At 45.0% G+C, this 15,032-nt stretch overlaps 1 protein-coding gene across 1 annotated transcript in view; it reads left to right on the top strand.

The window, feature by feature from the left end:
- The first annotated feature begins 2,542 nt into the window (after window positions 1-2,542).
- LOC127196065 (nuclear body protein SP140-like) overlaps window positions 2,543-15,032 on the top strand; it is a 49,501-nt gene continuing 37,011 nt past the window's right edge. The window contains exons 1-6 of the mRNA XM_051153657.1: window positions 2,543-2,574; window positions 8,349-8,511; window positions 9,393-9,564; window positions 10,134-10,217; window positions 13,303-13,369; window positions 14,243-14,319. Coding sequence (XP_051009614.1) covers window positions 2,543-2,574; window positions 8,349-8,511; window positions 9,393-9,564; window positions 10,134-10,217; window positions 13,303-13,369; window positions 14,243-14,319 — 595 coding nt within the window. The remainder of the gene's footprint in view (window positions 2,575-8,348; window positions 8,512-9,392; window positions 9,565-10,133; window positions 10,218-13,302; window positions 13,370-14,242; window positions 14,320-15,032) is intronic.

Genomic DNA, 15,032 nt, shown 5'->3' on the forward strand with positions numbered 1-15,032 from the left:
CTGTCTGCTTCTCGGCAGTCTCTATTTCCCTAGTGGCCTCATTCCAGCCTTTTTGGAGGAATGAAATGCGCTCAAACTGGATTGTGGTGAAGGTTACACGGAATAGATTTGCTAGAAATCATTAAATTAAAAACGACAATAACAATAACCAGAGCTGATGTGTTTGAAACGTCTAGAATTTGTCAGGATAAGTAAGCGAGAAAGCTGAAATAAAATCAAAGGCATCCAGGTGATCACTCCCCTCACCCAGGTGAAGACTGGCAGACAGGCCCTGCACACACACCCCTTTAAAGTTCCCTAAGGAGCCTGAACTGGAGCCTCTGAGAGGTCCTCAACTGAGAGTTCAGTGTAACTCTGTCTAATATTTCCCAAATGTACTTGACTCACAAGATCTCCCACCTAGGACACCTACAAGGCCTCTGGGGCTTTACATTTGAACCAAGAGCAGCCCAGAGAGGAGAAAGTCCCTCTGTAACTTCCTTTGGAGACACCAACAGTAGCATTCATAGCCAACTATCAGGCTTGGGCCAGATTGTCACAAGAAGGAAAGGAACAAGGCAAGTCCAGTTAACGCTGGTGTGCGCCTGCATGCGTGTGTGCGCGCGCGCGCGCGCGTGTGTGCGCGCATGCGTGCATGCATGTGTGTGTCTGTGTGTGTGTGTGTGTGTGTGTGTGTGTGTGTGTGTGTGTAGCAGTAGTAGTAGTTGCCAGCACGATGCCCCAACACACCCTGATGCAACACTATAAGACATAGAAAACACCATGCTAATGGGGAGGGGACACTTTTATGAAAATGTGACACTATCTTCTGAAGGAACGCCACTAAATCTGGCACACATTCCCTGGGCGTCTTAGAAATATGGCAGCAAGGACTTCCTTTAGCCCTTAACATAACTATACCAGGAAATACCACCCCCCCCCCGAAAAAAACTTTTAGAACAGAAAAAATTATTACATCAGACAGATGTAAATAAGGTTGAAAATTTTTATTCTAAACCATACATACTCAAGCGTACAGTAATCCTGGTGAAACCTCACCTGGGAATTCACACCAAGTGAAAAAAATATATGCACAGTTTTATAGATATGTAAAATGCATTCATCTAAAGTGATGATTTTGGCCAGGCATGATGGCACATGCCTGTAATCCCAGCACTCAGCGAGGCAGAGGCAGGTGGATCGCTGTGATTTGAGGCCAGTCTGGTCTACAAAGGGAGCCTAGGACAGCCACGGCTACAGAGAAATCCTGCCTCGAAAAACAAAAACAAAATAATCTGGTGAATTTTACCAAATATAATCATGCCACAATGAACACACAGGCCATTCCCCCCTCTTCCTGAAATCCCTCCTTCCTGTTGTTGGCAGAAAACCCCCTCCTGGGCTCCAGCCCCACATAACCACAGATTGGACGTTACACAGCTAAGTTTGGTCTGTGTGAAAATGTCATATAAATGAAAATGTGTACAGCGTACTTTTTGGTGTATGATTTCATTTGCTCATCATTGTACTTGTGGGACCTGTTGCTGCAGGTCTGGGATTTGTTCCTCTTTAGCAGAGGTCTGAGCCGTGAACCCTGCACAGGTCCTCAGCCCATCCACCTTGTGTTTGACTCCGTGTTTTGCCTGCATTTCCAGTCATCTGTTTGTTTGTTTGTTTGTCATTCATCTTTCCTCCTGTTTCTTTACCTTTCCACTTCAAACTAGTCTTCCCACTTACAGAACGAGGATTAGCTGCAGGTGAGAAAGTTGGGAGAATATACGTAGTGCACCCATCCTTCAGAACTGTGCTGCCCGTGAGCAGCTATAGCCTTAGCGGTAATCACTTCTCATTTATTCCCACAGATGCTTCTTGATCTCAAGACCCTGGTGAAATGGCTGAAGCCGTTTGTTGCCTGAGCTGTCAAGGGCACAGCTACGCGAGCTGCTCTCTGCCTGGAGTCTCTGTACTTGCCCTTGGTTGGGGAGGTGTGTGGGTGTGGTGGTGGGGGGAGGTCTCTTACCTTCAAAAGCTCCAATCACTTTAGGAGGCCACAGCTTCGGACTTTTTCTACTCTGGTGCTCAAATACCAGGTCCGGCTCCTCTAGTTCTGCTCCATCAGGGTGGCAGGACAGCCACAGGTCTGAGAGAGAGAGAGAGAGAGAGAGAGAGAGAGAGAGAGAGAGAGAGAGAGAGAGAGAGAGAGAGAGAGAGAGAGAGAACACAACCTACTATCCCTTCTCCTTCCAGGCACCACCCCAGCTAAGGTGCTCCTTAGCCAGCTGGCCTCAGACAGCCCAGAGCCCTTAACTGAAACAGGCCCTTCCATCTTCTTTCTTTGGAGAGCAGCAGGGGTTCTAGGTTTCTGGGACTTGGTCTTTCTTAGTCCCTCCCCTCTGAGGCAGAGACTGTGAGTGCAGGCTCCACGTCATGGGCAGGCAGTTTCACTTTCCTTTTTCTTCTCTTTAGAGGGCCGTGAAGGAGTTCTCTCTGGGCTCCCTAGAGGCTCAGACAGGGTTCAGTCGACCCTGAGCTGACTTCAGGGGCCCTGGAGCTGAGTGGGGGAATGGCAGGAGGAGACAATGGGCTCAGAAAAAGGTAAGTCCACTTCCCTCTGTCCCTCCTTTCTGCTAAGATCGGTGTTTCTATGAACGACTGGGGCCTGCCCAGGCTGGGCCCATGGTCCATATGTATTTGAGATGATGAGATCATTAGGATATGAAGAACCAGGAAAAGCAGCTTTCGCTGCTGTAGGCTAGCTGTTGAAGAGTCCTATGTCACCCCAACTCACCCCACCACACTTCCTTGTTCCTGTCGCAGAGCTGGGTTGCCACTGTGTGGACTTCTGGGAGCTCCCATAGGAGTGGCTGGTTCATTGTGACTTCTGACCTCTCATCTCTCCCTAATCATCACTGTCAAAACACAAGCCTGTCCAAAGAATGATCGCTTAGAAGAAGTTCAAATCCGATCTGCCCATTGAGGATCTTTCCCCAGTCTGCGTTGAGGACTCTCTGCTCTGAGCCCACCTGTCCCGCTTAGGCCAGTCTAAGAGTTTGATCACTCCAATGGAGGAAGAATGAGAGCTGAGCACGTTGCGAGTGGGTGTTGCTGTAACCTTTTTTATTCTGTGCTGGTTACCTAGCTGATTAGAGCAGGATCTTACACACACACACACACACACACACACACACACACACACACACACGACAGGACTGGAGAGATGGCCCAGTGGTTATGAGTTCACACAACTGTCTTCCTCCAACTCCAGGAGCTCACACACCCTCCTCTGCCTTCCACAGGCACTGCACTTACAAGCAGGAAACACACACTGAGGCAGACACATGTATATGTAAGTTAAAAATAGAAAAAAAAAAAAAAAAGACAAAAGTGTGTGGAGCTCATTGTCCTCCAAAAGGGCCTCAGTCAAGGCTACTTCTGGTCCTGCAGGGGTCCTAAGAAAGCAGAATTTCTCCTGTGAAACTTGGTTAGATCCACCAGTGATGCCAACAGCCTGCTGTCTCTGTTGGGAGAGGAAGGTTAATTACGTACAGGCTCGATTTCAGATGATCTGTCTCTCAGAGTGAGACTTCTCTTACTTTCTGTCTTTGAAGGCATTTGGTCATTTTTTGCTGTGGCAGCTATCAGATCTACAGGTATAGGATGGCCATATTAGCCTTTGCTTTCCTTTAATGTCCGTGGAGTTCATCATGGCTTGTGTCTGTTTCTTCTTTGTTAGCCTGACTAGAAATTTAATAACTTTATTGGTCTTTCCAAAGGAGTAGTTTTTGGGGTGAATATAATGCTTACTTATTTTAATTTTATGGGTTTCTACTTCGATTTTTATCACATCTTTAGTTCATTGGGATGAAGTTGCTCCTCTTATTTTCCCGATTCCTCAGAAGATTGCTCATATTGGCCCCTCTTATCTTCTGACACATACAGTTAATGCTATACACTTTCCCCAAGGCACTGTTTTGGTGTTTCAAATGTATGTATGTATGTATGTATGTATGTATTAAACTTCAGGGCTTTTTAGTGCAGGAGAAAGGGCCATACTTTTGCCAGTCTACTCCTATACTTTCATTTTTTTATTTTCTAAATTACGTTCCTTTATTGTGTGTGTGCAAGTGCATGTGTGTATGCTGAGTCAGAGGACAACCATTTGCAGATGATATAGATTTTTGGGGTGGGCCAACTCCCACTTCTGGATCTGGCCTGGGTGGTAGATGAACTAGTCTGCTGGCTGGCTCTGCCTCATCCACATCACCAGACCAAGCTCTCCAGCACTGCCCTGGGCACACAACGTGGCTGTCGACAGGAGGCAGAGTCAGCTCTCCTTCTCTCATTCCCCGTACTGTTTTTAAATTGTTATAACTGGACCATTCACGTTTAGTCTGATGAACACAGAGCAACACCTACCCTGTTTGTAAATAGTTTCATTTTATTTTTCTTGTTGTCCTTCCTTTCTTTTTATGCCTTTTTGTTTTTAGTCAAGCATTTTATGACTTTTTTTCATGACTTCCTTTATCAATTATTCTCTCTCTCTCTCTCTTTCTTTTGCAGTACTGGGGATTAGTTCTGGAGATCCTCTTGATAATCTTTTTGGAGAAACTTTCGTATCGTATGTCTCCATTTTTGCTAAACAGCGTGTCCCCCACCCCTCACCTCCCCCCCCAGCTCATTATTTTTTGGCATTCATAGTTTGGTTTTCACATCTTGCCACTTTTAGATGTCTGACTAATTTGCTACATTTGTCTAGTTGGGCCGAAAGAACAAATGTAAAACTGAGCTATTTGAATGTACTCTCTGAAGCAATTCAATTCTAACTCCAGTTTTCACTTGAGTTCTCTTATGAGGAGCTGAGTTCAGACCCTCAGGACCCACATAAAAGCAGGATGCAGTGGTGTGTGTGTGTTAACGCCAGAATCAGGGGAAAGGAGACCAATGGCTGAATTAATGCCATTCAGGTTCAGTGAGGGACCCTGCCTCAAAAAATAGGGTGAAGAGCAACTGGACTCCCCTGCCCCCACACCCAGGCACATACACATGAACACACACACACACACACACACACACACACAGCCCTTAAGTTTAAGATAAAAATTAAGATAAAATTTAAGATAAAAATTTTATAGCTTAGTTATATTATTACATTGGAGTATAGGCTCATTTATTTATTTACTTATTTATTTATTTTTGGTTTTTCAAGACCAGGGTCTCTCTGTGTTAGCCCTGGCTGTCCTGGACTTGCTTTGTAGACCAGGCTGGCCTCAAACTCACAGCAATCTGTCTGCCTCTGCCTCCTGAGGGCTGGGATTAAAGGCATGCACCACCATGCATGGCATAGACTCTTTTAAAAACAAAATGCTTCTCAAGTTTTTTATTATCAGATAACTTTGATATTTTTTGTGTTTGTTTGTTGTGTATCTCTGACTAGCCTGGAATTCACTATGTAGGCCAGGCTGGCCTTGAATTCATGGAGATCCTCTTGCCTCTGCCTCCTAGATGCTGTGATTAAAGCTGTGCATAACCACATCCTTTTTTCTTAAAAAATTATGGAGAACCCCAAAAGCTAGTTTTCCAGTTAAATCTAACGAGAGTTACCATTAATTATAAATTAAAGCTTCAGACATTTAGAATGTTTATCCATTAAAAGTAGTAGCAATAAATTAATCACTATTTCAAGTGACACATTCTTATGGAAAATAACAATATTTTAAGAAATAAGAATAAACAAGATGCAATCCTGCTTTACCTTCTTGCAAATGCCTTTACTCTCCTGCTCACTCAAAGTCAGAAGACCCCTCCCTGTACCCCTGTGTTCAATCTGCTGTGACACTGCAGCCCATGGGCATCTGCAAACCCACTGAACACTCTTGGGAGGAGGAAAGAGATAAAGGGCAATGGCATTTCAGCATTGTTCTGAGAATAGTTTGTCTTTGGTGACATCTGAAAGTCTTGAGCAGTGTCAAGGTTCCTCAGACTAGTTAGCATTTAGGTATTGGCATTTTAAGTGCTTAAAACAAACAAACAAACAAACAAACAAACAAACAAAAACTCCCTGCAACGGCAGCATCAGTTGATGTGCTGGTGTGGATGGGGGAAATCCCATGAGGCTCCACCCCTAGACGAAGAGCTATAGGTAGTTAATGGCTGCCAAGAATGGGAAAACCAACCAGTATTCTCCAGGAACGAATCTTCTGTTAGATCATCCTGTTTCTAAGGGTCAGTCCTAAACAGGTATGCAAAGGAGTAACACTAAATGAATTCAGCAGATTGTCTTTATATAGCCAGGCGTGGTGGCGCACGCCTGTAATCCCAGCACTCTGAGAGGCAGAGGCAGCGGATCTCTGTGAGTTCAAGGCCAGCCTGGTCTACACATCGAGTCCAAAACAGCCAAGGATACACAGAGAAACCCTGTCTCCAAAAACAAAAACAAAAACAAACAAACAAACAAAAAAGGAAGAAAGAAAAAAGATTGTCTTTATGTATGTATGTATGCATGCATGCATGTGTATATGTATGTATATGTATGTATGTACATATAACAATAAATAAAGACGAAGGCATGGGAGGAAGTGAGAGAAAAGGGGGAGCAGGAGGAATAATGTAAATACAGTAGTCATGTATGAAAATTTCAAAAACACCATAAACTTTAAAAATAGCCAAAAAGCAAAGATGTGTCCTGATTTATTTTATTTAGTTTTATTTTTAATTTCTAATTTAAGTCATCATATGAAATAATTGGTCTCTGTATGCATCCTCATGCATACATTCCATCTTTTCACTCATCCCCTCCCCCTCTTGCAGGAGTTGGTTCTCCCCTTCTGCCCTGTGGGTCCCAGGATTGGACTCAGGTCCTTATACAAGAGGGCAAGCACTTTCGCCCACTGAATTTTCTCGCCAGCCTGCCTAACATTTTTTTTCAAGTAGAAATTTGCTGGTATTGATTTCTTTCTTCATTTTTTGAGGCAGGGTCTTGCTTTATAGCCCAGGCCAGCTATGACGTCACTAGGTAAGGGCCAACAATATACCTCAGTGGGTAAAGATGCTCACCGAGCGAGCCAGGCAACCCAAGTCTGATGCCCAGAAGAGTGAAAAGAGAGAATCAACTCCACAAAGTTGTCCTCTGACCTCTTCATGTGCTAATACCATAACAGTACTAATACTGGGTAAAATTAAGAGGAAAAGAAATCACTGTATAAGCCATGAATGGCCCTGCTTCAGCTTATAGGATGCCATGGTGACAGGCACTTGTACCATGCCCAGTTGATTTCTTGCTTCTGTCATTGTACTATACATGATAATTTGTTTCCATTTGTCAGCCAGAATGGACTCAATAACATGAACAAACAACTCTATGTTTCATTGGGCTTCTGGGCCTTTCTTTGCCAGAGGATGCTCTCCTAGGACTCTGAGCAGGGAGCAGTGGCCACCGGCACTGTCAGGCACTATTGCAGGGGACAGCATGGATAATAAGTGCTGGCTCTGAGCTGTTAAAGAGCCCACTCCTCATCACTACAAGGATGTGGGGAACAAGGAGGAGAGAAGAAAGCATGTGGACCAATGGGTGAGCCGCGCAGCGCATATGTTGGGTAGAACATTTTCTCAGACCTGGAAGAAGAGGGTCTGCCTTTCCCCTCCCCGCTCCCCCCATACCCCCAGAAGTCTATAGGTTGTATTCCAGTTTCATTTCTGTTGCTGTGATAACATACCCGGACACAAAGCCACTTGGGGGAGAAAGAACTTATTAGCTCACAGGTCCAGGTTACAGGCCATCCTTGCAGAGAAGTCTAGGCAGGAGCTTGAAGTAGCTGGCCGTATCTGGAGTCAATAGTAGGGAGAAATGAACGCAGGTGTGCCTGTCAGCGCTCAGCTTGTCCCTGCACGTAATGCTGTCCAGGATGCCCTACCTAGGGACTGATGCTGCCCACAGTGGGCATAATGAGGACAGACAGACACACCCATACCCATCCTAATCCAGACATTCCTTTAGTAAGCCTCACACAGTCTCAGAAGATTACAGATTGTGTCAGGTTGACAGTTAAAACTGGCCACCGTGTTGGGCATGGTGGAGCATGACTGGAAGCCCAGCACACAGGAGGCAGAGGCAGGTGAAATCTCTGCTTGGGGATAGCCTTATCTACAAATCAGGTTCCTGGCAAGCTATGTTTATAGACGATACCCTGTCTCAAACAAACGAAACCCAAAGCATCACAACATGCATCGGTTTTTTTTGTTTTTGTTTTTTTAGATGTTTTAAGTTTCAATTTCACTTTAACTTTTTTCTTTTTAGTGGACCATTTTTCATGTCAGAAATTACTCAGCCATTGTAAACCACTTTCTGCTTCTACATGGACTCTAACCCTTAGGACAATCACGGAGGACCATAATGAAGAAGAGTCAGCTGACTATCAGCTCGTGGTCAATCACTTCAGAGAAAATAAGGTGGAAATCGCAAGTGCCATCACCAAGCCATTTCCTTTCCTTATGAGCCTCCGAGATCGTTGCATCATCTCTGAGGAGAAGTTTCAGGTGAGTGAGGAGAGTGACTTAGTCCTGACAGTAAGCCTGCCTCATGCTGTACCTCTGGGGGCGGCCACCAGGCTGATGGGCCTCCAGGGAGGAAAGAACGGTACTTCTTGTAAGGCAGATGACCAGAGAAGCAAGCATGGCGGGAACTAGTCACATCCACCTCTGCAGTAACTGAGGCTGAGGTACATGGTGACAGTGGAAGGGCGGGAAATGTGGGTCTTTAAAGTACAGAGCATCCCAGGTTCACTTGTAGCAGTGTAACAACAGAGACTAGAATGCGAGTGGACACGTCCAAGCAGCACTTCGTTACAAAGCCTACTTATTCCAAATCCCACAGCCTGAGAGGTTTAAAAGCCACAGACATTTGGGGCCCATGAGAATAGAACTGAGAGTGGTGCTTGCTTCTCTCTCCAAATTGTTCCCTGCTCTTCAGGCACCGCCGAGGCCCCAGAATGTATAAACCTCAGTGACAGAGTCCCCTGGGATGACAAAGACTTTCTCTTCTTGATGCATTTTCTTTGCCCTTTAACTGGGATGATCCCTTGGTTGCCTTGAGCCCTTCAAACCAGGTCAGTCCTTGGGGGAGTTCCTGTCCGGTCCCCAGGACAGCTTCTCATGGCCTGTTAGTGCCACAGTAGAGCATCTTGGCCTGACTCTTACAGACACATCACGTGATTACTCCTTCCTGTCATCTGTGTGTCAACATCAGAGCTGATTTCAGGGAAGCGGGGGTCTGTTAGTACAGAGAGGACATGTAAGAAATCCCCTTGGCATATGCAAAACTCAGACATTTTACAACAACACAGTGTTTGAACCAATCTAAGCCTCTCTTATAATGCATAAATCCATCATGACATAATTATGCATTGAATATTTTTAAGGATTGTGAAGAAAGGTGTGAGAAACAGGAACCAGTGGAGAGAGTGGTGTATGACATCCTCAGTGACGTACAGAAGAAGTTTAGCTGGCAGCTTCTGAAAGTGATATTCAGCAAAGCTCATCTGAAGGCCTACCCGGACTTAGAGGAGATTCTACAAAACTTCTTCCAAAATGGTAACTATAGCTCTCTCCTCCTTTGGGGAATGCAAGCCAATTTCATTCACTCATTCAGCCACTCATTGATGGTTGATATATACTTTACTGAGGGAACTATGGTGTGACCAGCACAGGGGAGATGTAGGAAGCACACACATGGTCCATGTCGCCAGGAATTGGGTGTAGCCTATCTCTGACTCATTCTGTCAAATCTTTCTATGGTTTGTTACTTTGTCTGCCTCTCAATTAGACATCATTTTCAAGCTTGGCTGCTTCCTTCTACAAACTAACTTTACCTTCATTGTTTGGGATTAAAGATGTGTACTAAGGGTGTGTTCTTATTCCAGCAAGAATGTACTATAATCCAGGGGATGTCTGCATGTCAGCTAGTTCATACAGACCTAGAGGTCTTTGGATATGATCCCTTGCCAGAGTAGCCATGTTAGTGGGTTAGAATTCCTTTACTAAGTATTTCAGATGAGGTGAAGTCATTCACCTGTGCGCTGAGCACCACAACTCTGTAAGAGTGCTTGGAGGTCTCTGCCCGGTCACTGTCTGATTTTTGTCGTCATCATGTTTTTCCTCAGCATTAGACAATCATAGGACTTTTGAGAGGATGAATGGAAGAGATGCTGAAAAGAGGCCCAGACTGTCAGCAGTTGATAGGGAAGGTATGTTTTAAGATTACACATTACCTCACTTATACTATTTTCCTGTCTTTATTACTCTCTGCTGATAATTCCTAACACACACACACACACACACACACACACACATACACACACACACACACACACACACACTTTTTTTTCCAGCTTGTGGTTGCTGTACACGCTGAGAGAGAAGAAGGGAAGAAGAGAGAGTCTCCCGGTGGAGGGGCTTCTGGGTAGTTACCAGGGTACTAAGTAATGAAAAGGAAGATCAGAGGCAGGAGCCAGAGATTAAGCAGACTTCGGTTTATATAAATCTAAATGTTTAGGTTCAACTTTGAGGGGAAAAAAAATCAGAAACAGCAAGCTAACAAAAGAACAGATTGAGTAAGGAAATGAACACAATGGTGGAGAAAAAAAAAAGAGCTAATCTCAATTATAAAACAAGGTGTAGAGTTTAAAATGTGAAGAAAATTGTATGAAGAGGGGATGCTAGTAGTGAAAGAGATTCATCAACCTTAAACAGAGGGGGCGGGGGAAGGAGAACGAATTAAAACCCAATAGGAGACCAGGTAAATGGCATTTCCTGAGGACCCAGGTTTGATCCTTGGAACTCACATAGAAAGAAGGGAGCTGATTCCTGTAATTTGTCTTCTGACATACACAAATGCATCATGGTATATGAGGCACTCTCCCATGCCAACATAAATATAACAACAACAGCAACAGTAATAGTAACAACAATAAAAATTTAATATATTGAGAGCAAAAATTATCTTCAGAGAAGAGAAGAAACAGTTTGAGATATTGGAGGGACTGAATTACCAGCCAAATCAACTTCTGGCCTAAGGTGAATACATCAGCTGTGAGTTTGCAGGCTGTGGTGTCTGCAGCTTTCAAAGTGACATTGGACAACGTCCAGGGGCAATTTGTCTCTCTCGGGCTTTTATTATCTGGTTCCAGATTCTCTGCCAGCTTCCTTACCTGCAGGCTTGAACATGTTCATGTATCTCTCCCAAACACTTCTCCATCTGGACGCTTTCCAGGATCTTCAGTATGAGACGCTTACAAAGTTACACATAATGCCTGTCTTATCAGAGGACCTGCCTCCTTGGCTGATGCCTCTATCTCCACATGGGACACTGTTTCTCCATTCTGGCAGGGTTGTTACTGACTGCCCTTTTCTAATGTAAAGCAGTCTTCCACATGTCACCTCTGTCCATTTTTACTTTTCAAACAGTAAAACAAGATCAGATCTCCCTCTCTCTCTCTCTCTCTCTCTCTCTCTCTGTCTCTCTGTCTCTCTGTCTCTCTCTCTGTCTCTCTCTCTGTCACTTATTTTAATTTATTTTACTTTATACGTATGAGTGTTACACACACACCCACACACACACGCAAGCACACCCACGTGTGCGCGCATGCACCCCATACTTGACTGGTGTCCAAAGAGGTCAGAACATGGTGTCAGATCCCCTGGAACTGGAATTGCAGACAGTTGTGAGCTGGCATGGGCTGCTGGGAATCACACCTGGGTTCCCTGGAAGAGCAGCACATACTCTTAACCACGGGATCATCTTTCCCAACCCCCAAATCAAATCTCTTGTTTCACCTTAAGACTACAGAAACAGCCCTTAGTCTTCGATGCCTTTCGTCATTCAGCCTTGCTCCTTCCCTCCAACTCAGCGAGATACTCAGCCACACAGTAGGCACACCTTCCTCTCCCACTTAGTTCAACAGCTTCTGTTGCCATAAGAATGGAGTCCTTTCCTCCCTGAAGGTTCTCACTTCCTGTCCTCCAAAAGACGAAGTTTGTGTAAAGCTTTCTTAGTTACTTTGCTTCCCTGATTCTCCTTTGATCCTTTGTTTTTTTTTTGTGGGAAACAGGGAGAAATATTTGTGATTCTTTGAAATAACTCGGCCTTTATGGGTAGAATATGTGGCTTCTTTATTCGTCCTGAAGTTGTAATTAAATGGGAAAAGAGTGTGAAAGCCTTGCTCTTCTTCATATTTGTGTCACACAGTGAATGTCGCCATTTTGATTTCTTGCGTTCTTATTTTCTCATATTCCTTTAACTTCCTCGTTCTACCTGAGCAATTTGGGGGTATTTCTTGTCCCCTCCACATGGTTTATTGTGTTTTTGTTTCTCTTCAGCATCTTGTAATCCTGGAGCATCTCAAATGAATGATGACAGAGCAGAGGAGATGCTGAGCCTGCCACAGTGCGATGGAGGAGGTGGGGGTCCTGGAGCATCTCATATGAATGATGATGGAGCAGAAGAGGTGCCAAGCCTGCCACAGTGCAATGGAGGAGGTGGGAGTCCTGGAGCATCTCATATGGATGATGATGGAGCAGAGGAGGTGCCGAGCCTGCCACAGTGCGATGGAGGAGGTGGAGGTCCTGGAGCATCTCGTATGAATGATGATGGAGCAGAGGAGTTGCTGAGCCTGCCACAGTGCAATGGAGGAGGTGGAGGTCCTGGAGCATCTCGTATGAATGATGATGGAGCAGAAGAGGTGCCAAGCCTGCCACAGTGCAATGGAGGAGATGGGAGTCCTGGAGCATCTCATATGAATGATGATGGAGCAGAAGAGGTGCCGAGCCTGCCACAGTGCAATGGAGGAGGTGGGAGTCCTGGAGCATCTCATATGGATGATGATGGAGCAGAGGAGGTGCCGAGCCTGCCACAGTGCGATGGAGGAGGTGGGAGTCCTGGAGCATCTCATATGAATGATGATGAAGCAGAGGAGGTACTGAGCCTTCCACAGTGCGACAGAGGAGGTGGGAGTCCTGGAGCATCTCATATGAATGATGATGGAGCAGAGGAGGTACCAAGCCTGCCACAGTGCAATGGAGGAGGTGGAGGTCCTGGAGCATCTCATATGAATGATGATGGAGCAGAGGAGTTGCTGAGCCTGCCACAGTGCAATGGAGGAGGTGGAGGTCCTGGAGCATCTCATATGAATGATGATGGCGCAGAGGAGTTGCTGAGCCTGCCACAGTGCAGTGGAGGAGGTGGGAGTCCTGGAGCATCTCATATGAATGATGATGGAGCAGAGGAGGTACCAAGCCTGCCACAGTGCAATGGAGGAGGTGAGAGTCCTGGAGCATCTCATATGAATGATGATGGAGCAGAGGAGTTGCCGAGCCTGCCACAGTGCAATGGAGGAGGTGGGTGAGCCTTCATTTGCCAGTCAGCTAGTGAATCTGCACAAGAGAAAGACCCCACACTCTCCCCATTTTACCCTCTTCTTTACCCACTCAGAGACAAGAAATCCTAGAAGCAGCAGCAAGGGCCAGAAATAATTGGGAATTTAAGGGAGGGGAAAAAGTCTTGAGAAACATCATGAAGGAATATCATTTATTCTTAGGAAGAACAGGAGATTAAATAGATTTAAGTTTATCCAAATCAATCTGGCTTTATGTTAGTCACGTGTCATGGAGAGTCACCTTCTTCTGCCTCCCAAGTTATAGGATTAAAAGTGTGTGCCACTACCACACTTTATTTTCTTATATTTCCTTACCTTGTTGGTTCCACCTGAGCAAACTGAGGTATTTCTTGGTCCCCTCTACCTGGTTTGCTGTATCCGTGTTTCTCTTCAGCATTCTGTCATCCTGGAAATTCAAAAACTAGTGATAAACAAGGAGAGGAGGTGCCTAGCCTGCCGCAGTGCAGCGGAGAAATAGGTGAGCCTTCATTTGCCAGTCAGCTGGCACGTCTGTAAGAGAGGAAGACTGTCCCTGCCCCTTTCCCACACTCCCTTCTTCTTCACATACTCAGAGACAAGAGATCACAGAGCAGCACCAAGGGTCAGAAATAACGGTGAATGAGGTGTGCAGGGAGGGAACTGATGGGTGGCCAACCATCTGCCTCCTGTGACAGAGAAGGAGCTATGTCAGCATCCAATTCAGAGTCCCAAAACAGGGACATTTACTGCAAAAACACTAGGCCACCTTGAGCTTCCTGGTTGTTCCACGCGGCTCTCCTGCTATGGTTGTCCTTGGCCATTCCAAGTCCACTGAGTCTTTCATTCTTCTCTACGGAGAGAAGTAGTTCTTGTGAACAAGTGTTTGATGGACGAGAGCCCCGGGATGACTTCTTCTCATCACTGAGATGTGAAGCACGTGAGCGAGGGGTACACTGTGTGGTCTGCAGGGTTCTGGAGGCTGGTTTCTGAGCTGGTGTTTCCTGCTGTGTTTGCTCTGTACACACCCATCACAATGAAATGATGGTTATGCCCTGGCTACTGTTTTCTATATTTTTCTTTTCTTTTTCTTTCTTTCTTTCTTTTTTTTCTTTTTTTTTTTTTTTTTTTTTTTTTTTTTTTTGTGCATGGCATTCTGGATAATTTCAGGGAGGTAAAATCTTGAGAAACATCATTACTGAATATTGTTTGTTATTAGGGTCTCACATGTCACTTTAGAAGGAATCTGGTGGGCAGGACAACACTCCTTGCCTTTGTCACTTCACAGCCTCTACGGCCATAATAGAATCAATCCACAGGACAAATTTTTGTTCTGATATCTCAATCTCCATGGAAACCAAGTAACTTAGCGTCCCTATCCTGGTTTATATTTTTTTCTTTTTTCTTTTCACAAACGTGTGAAAGTGCTCTAAGAGGAAGTATTATGTCATCTGACTGATACCATTCAATGAAACCCAAAGCTAGATGATGATAAACATATGTCATTCCTTTATTCCTAAGACCTTGTCAGGGGAAATTGTTACAATTTTAAGGTTCTGGGATATACAGATGTGAATAAGATGCTGATATGTTTCTGAACTTGACAAGGACAAGGAGAGGTCAAGTGTTCAGATGGTCCCACATGGGATCTAG

The sequence above is a fragment of the Acomys russatus genome, chromosome 12, assembly GCF_903995435.1.
Source record: "Acomys russatus chromosome 12, mAcoRus1.1, whole genome shotgun sequence".
Taxonomy (NCBI): Eukaryota; Metazoa; Chordata; class Mammalia; order Rodentia; family Muridae; genus Acomys; species Acomys russatus.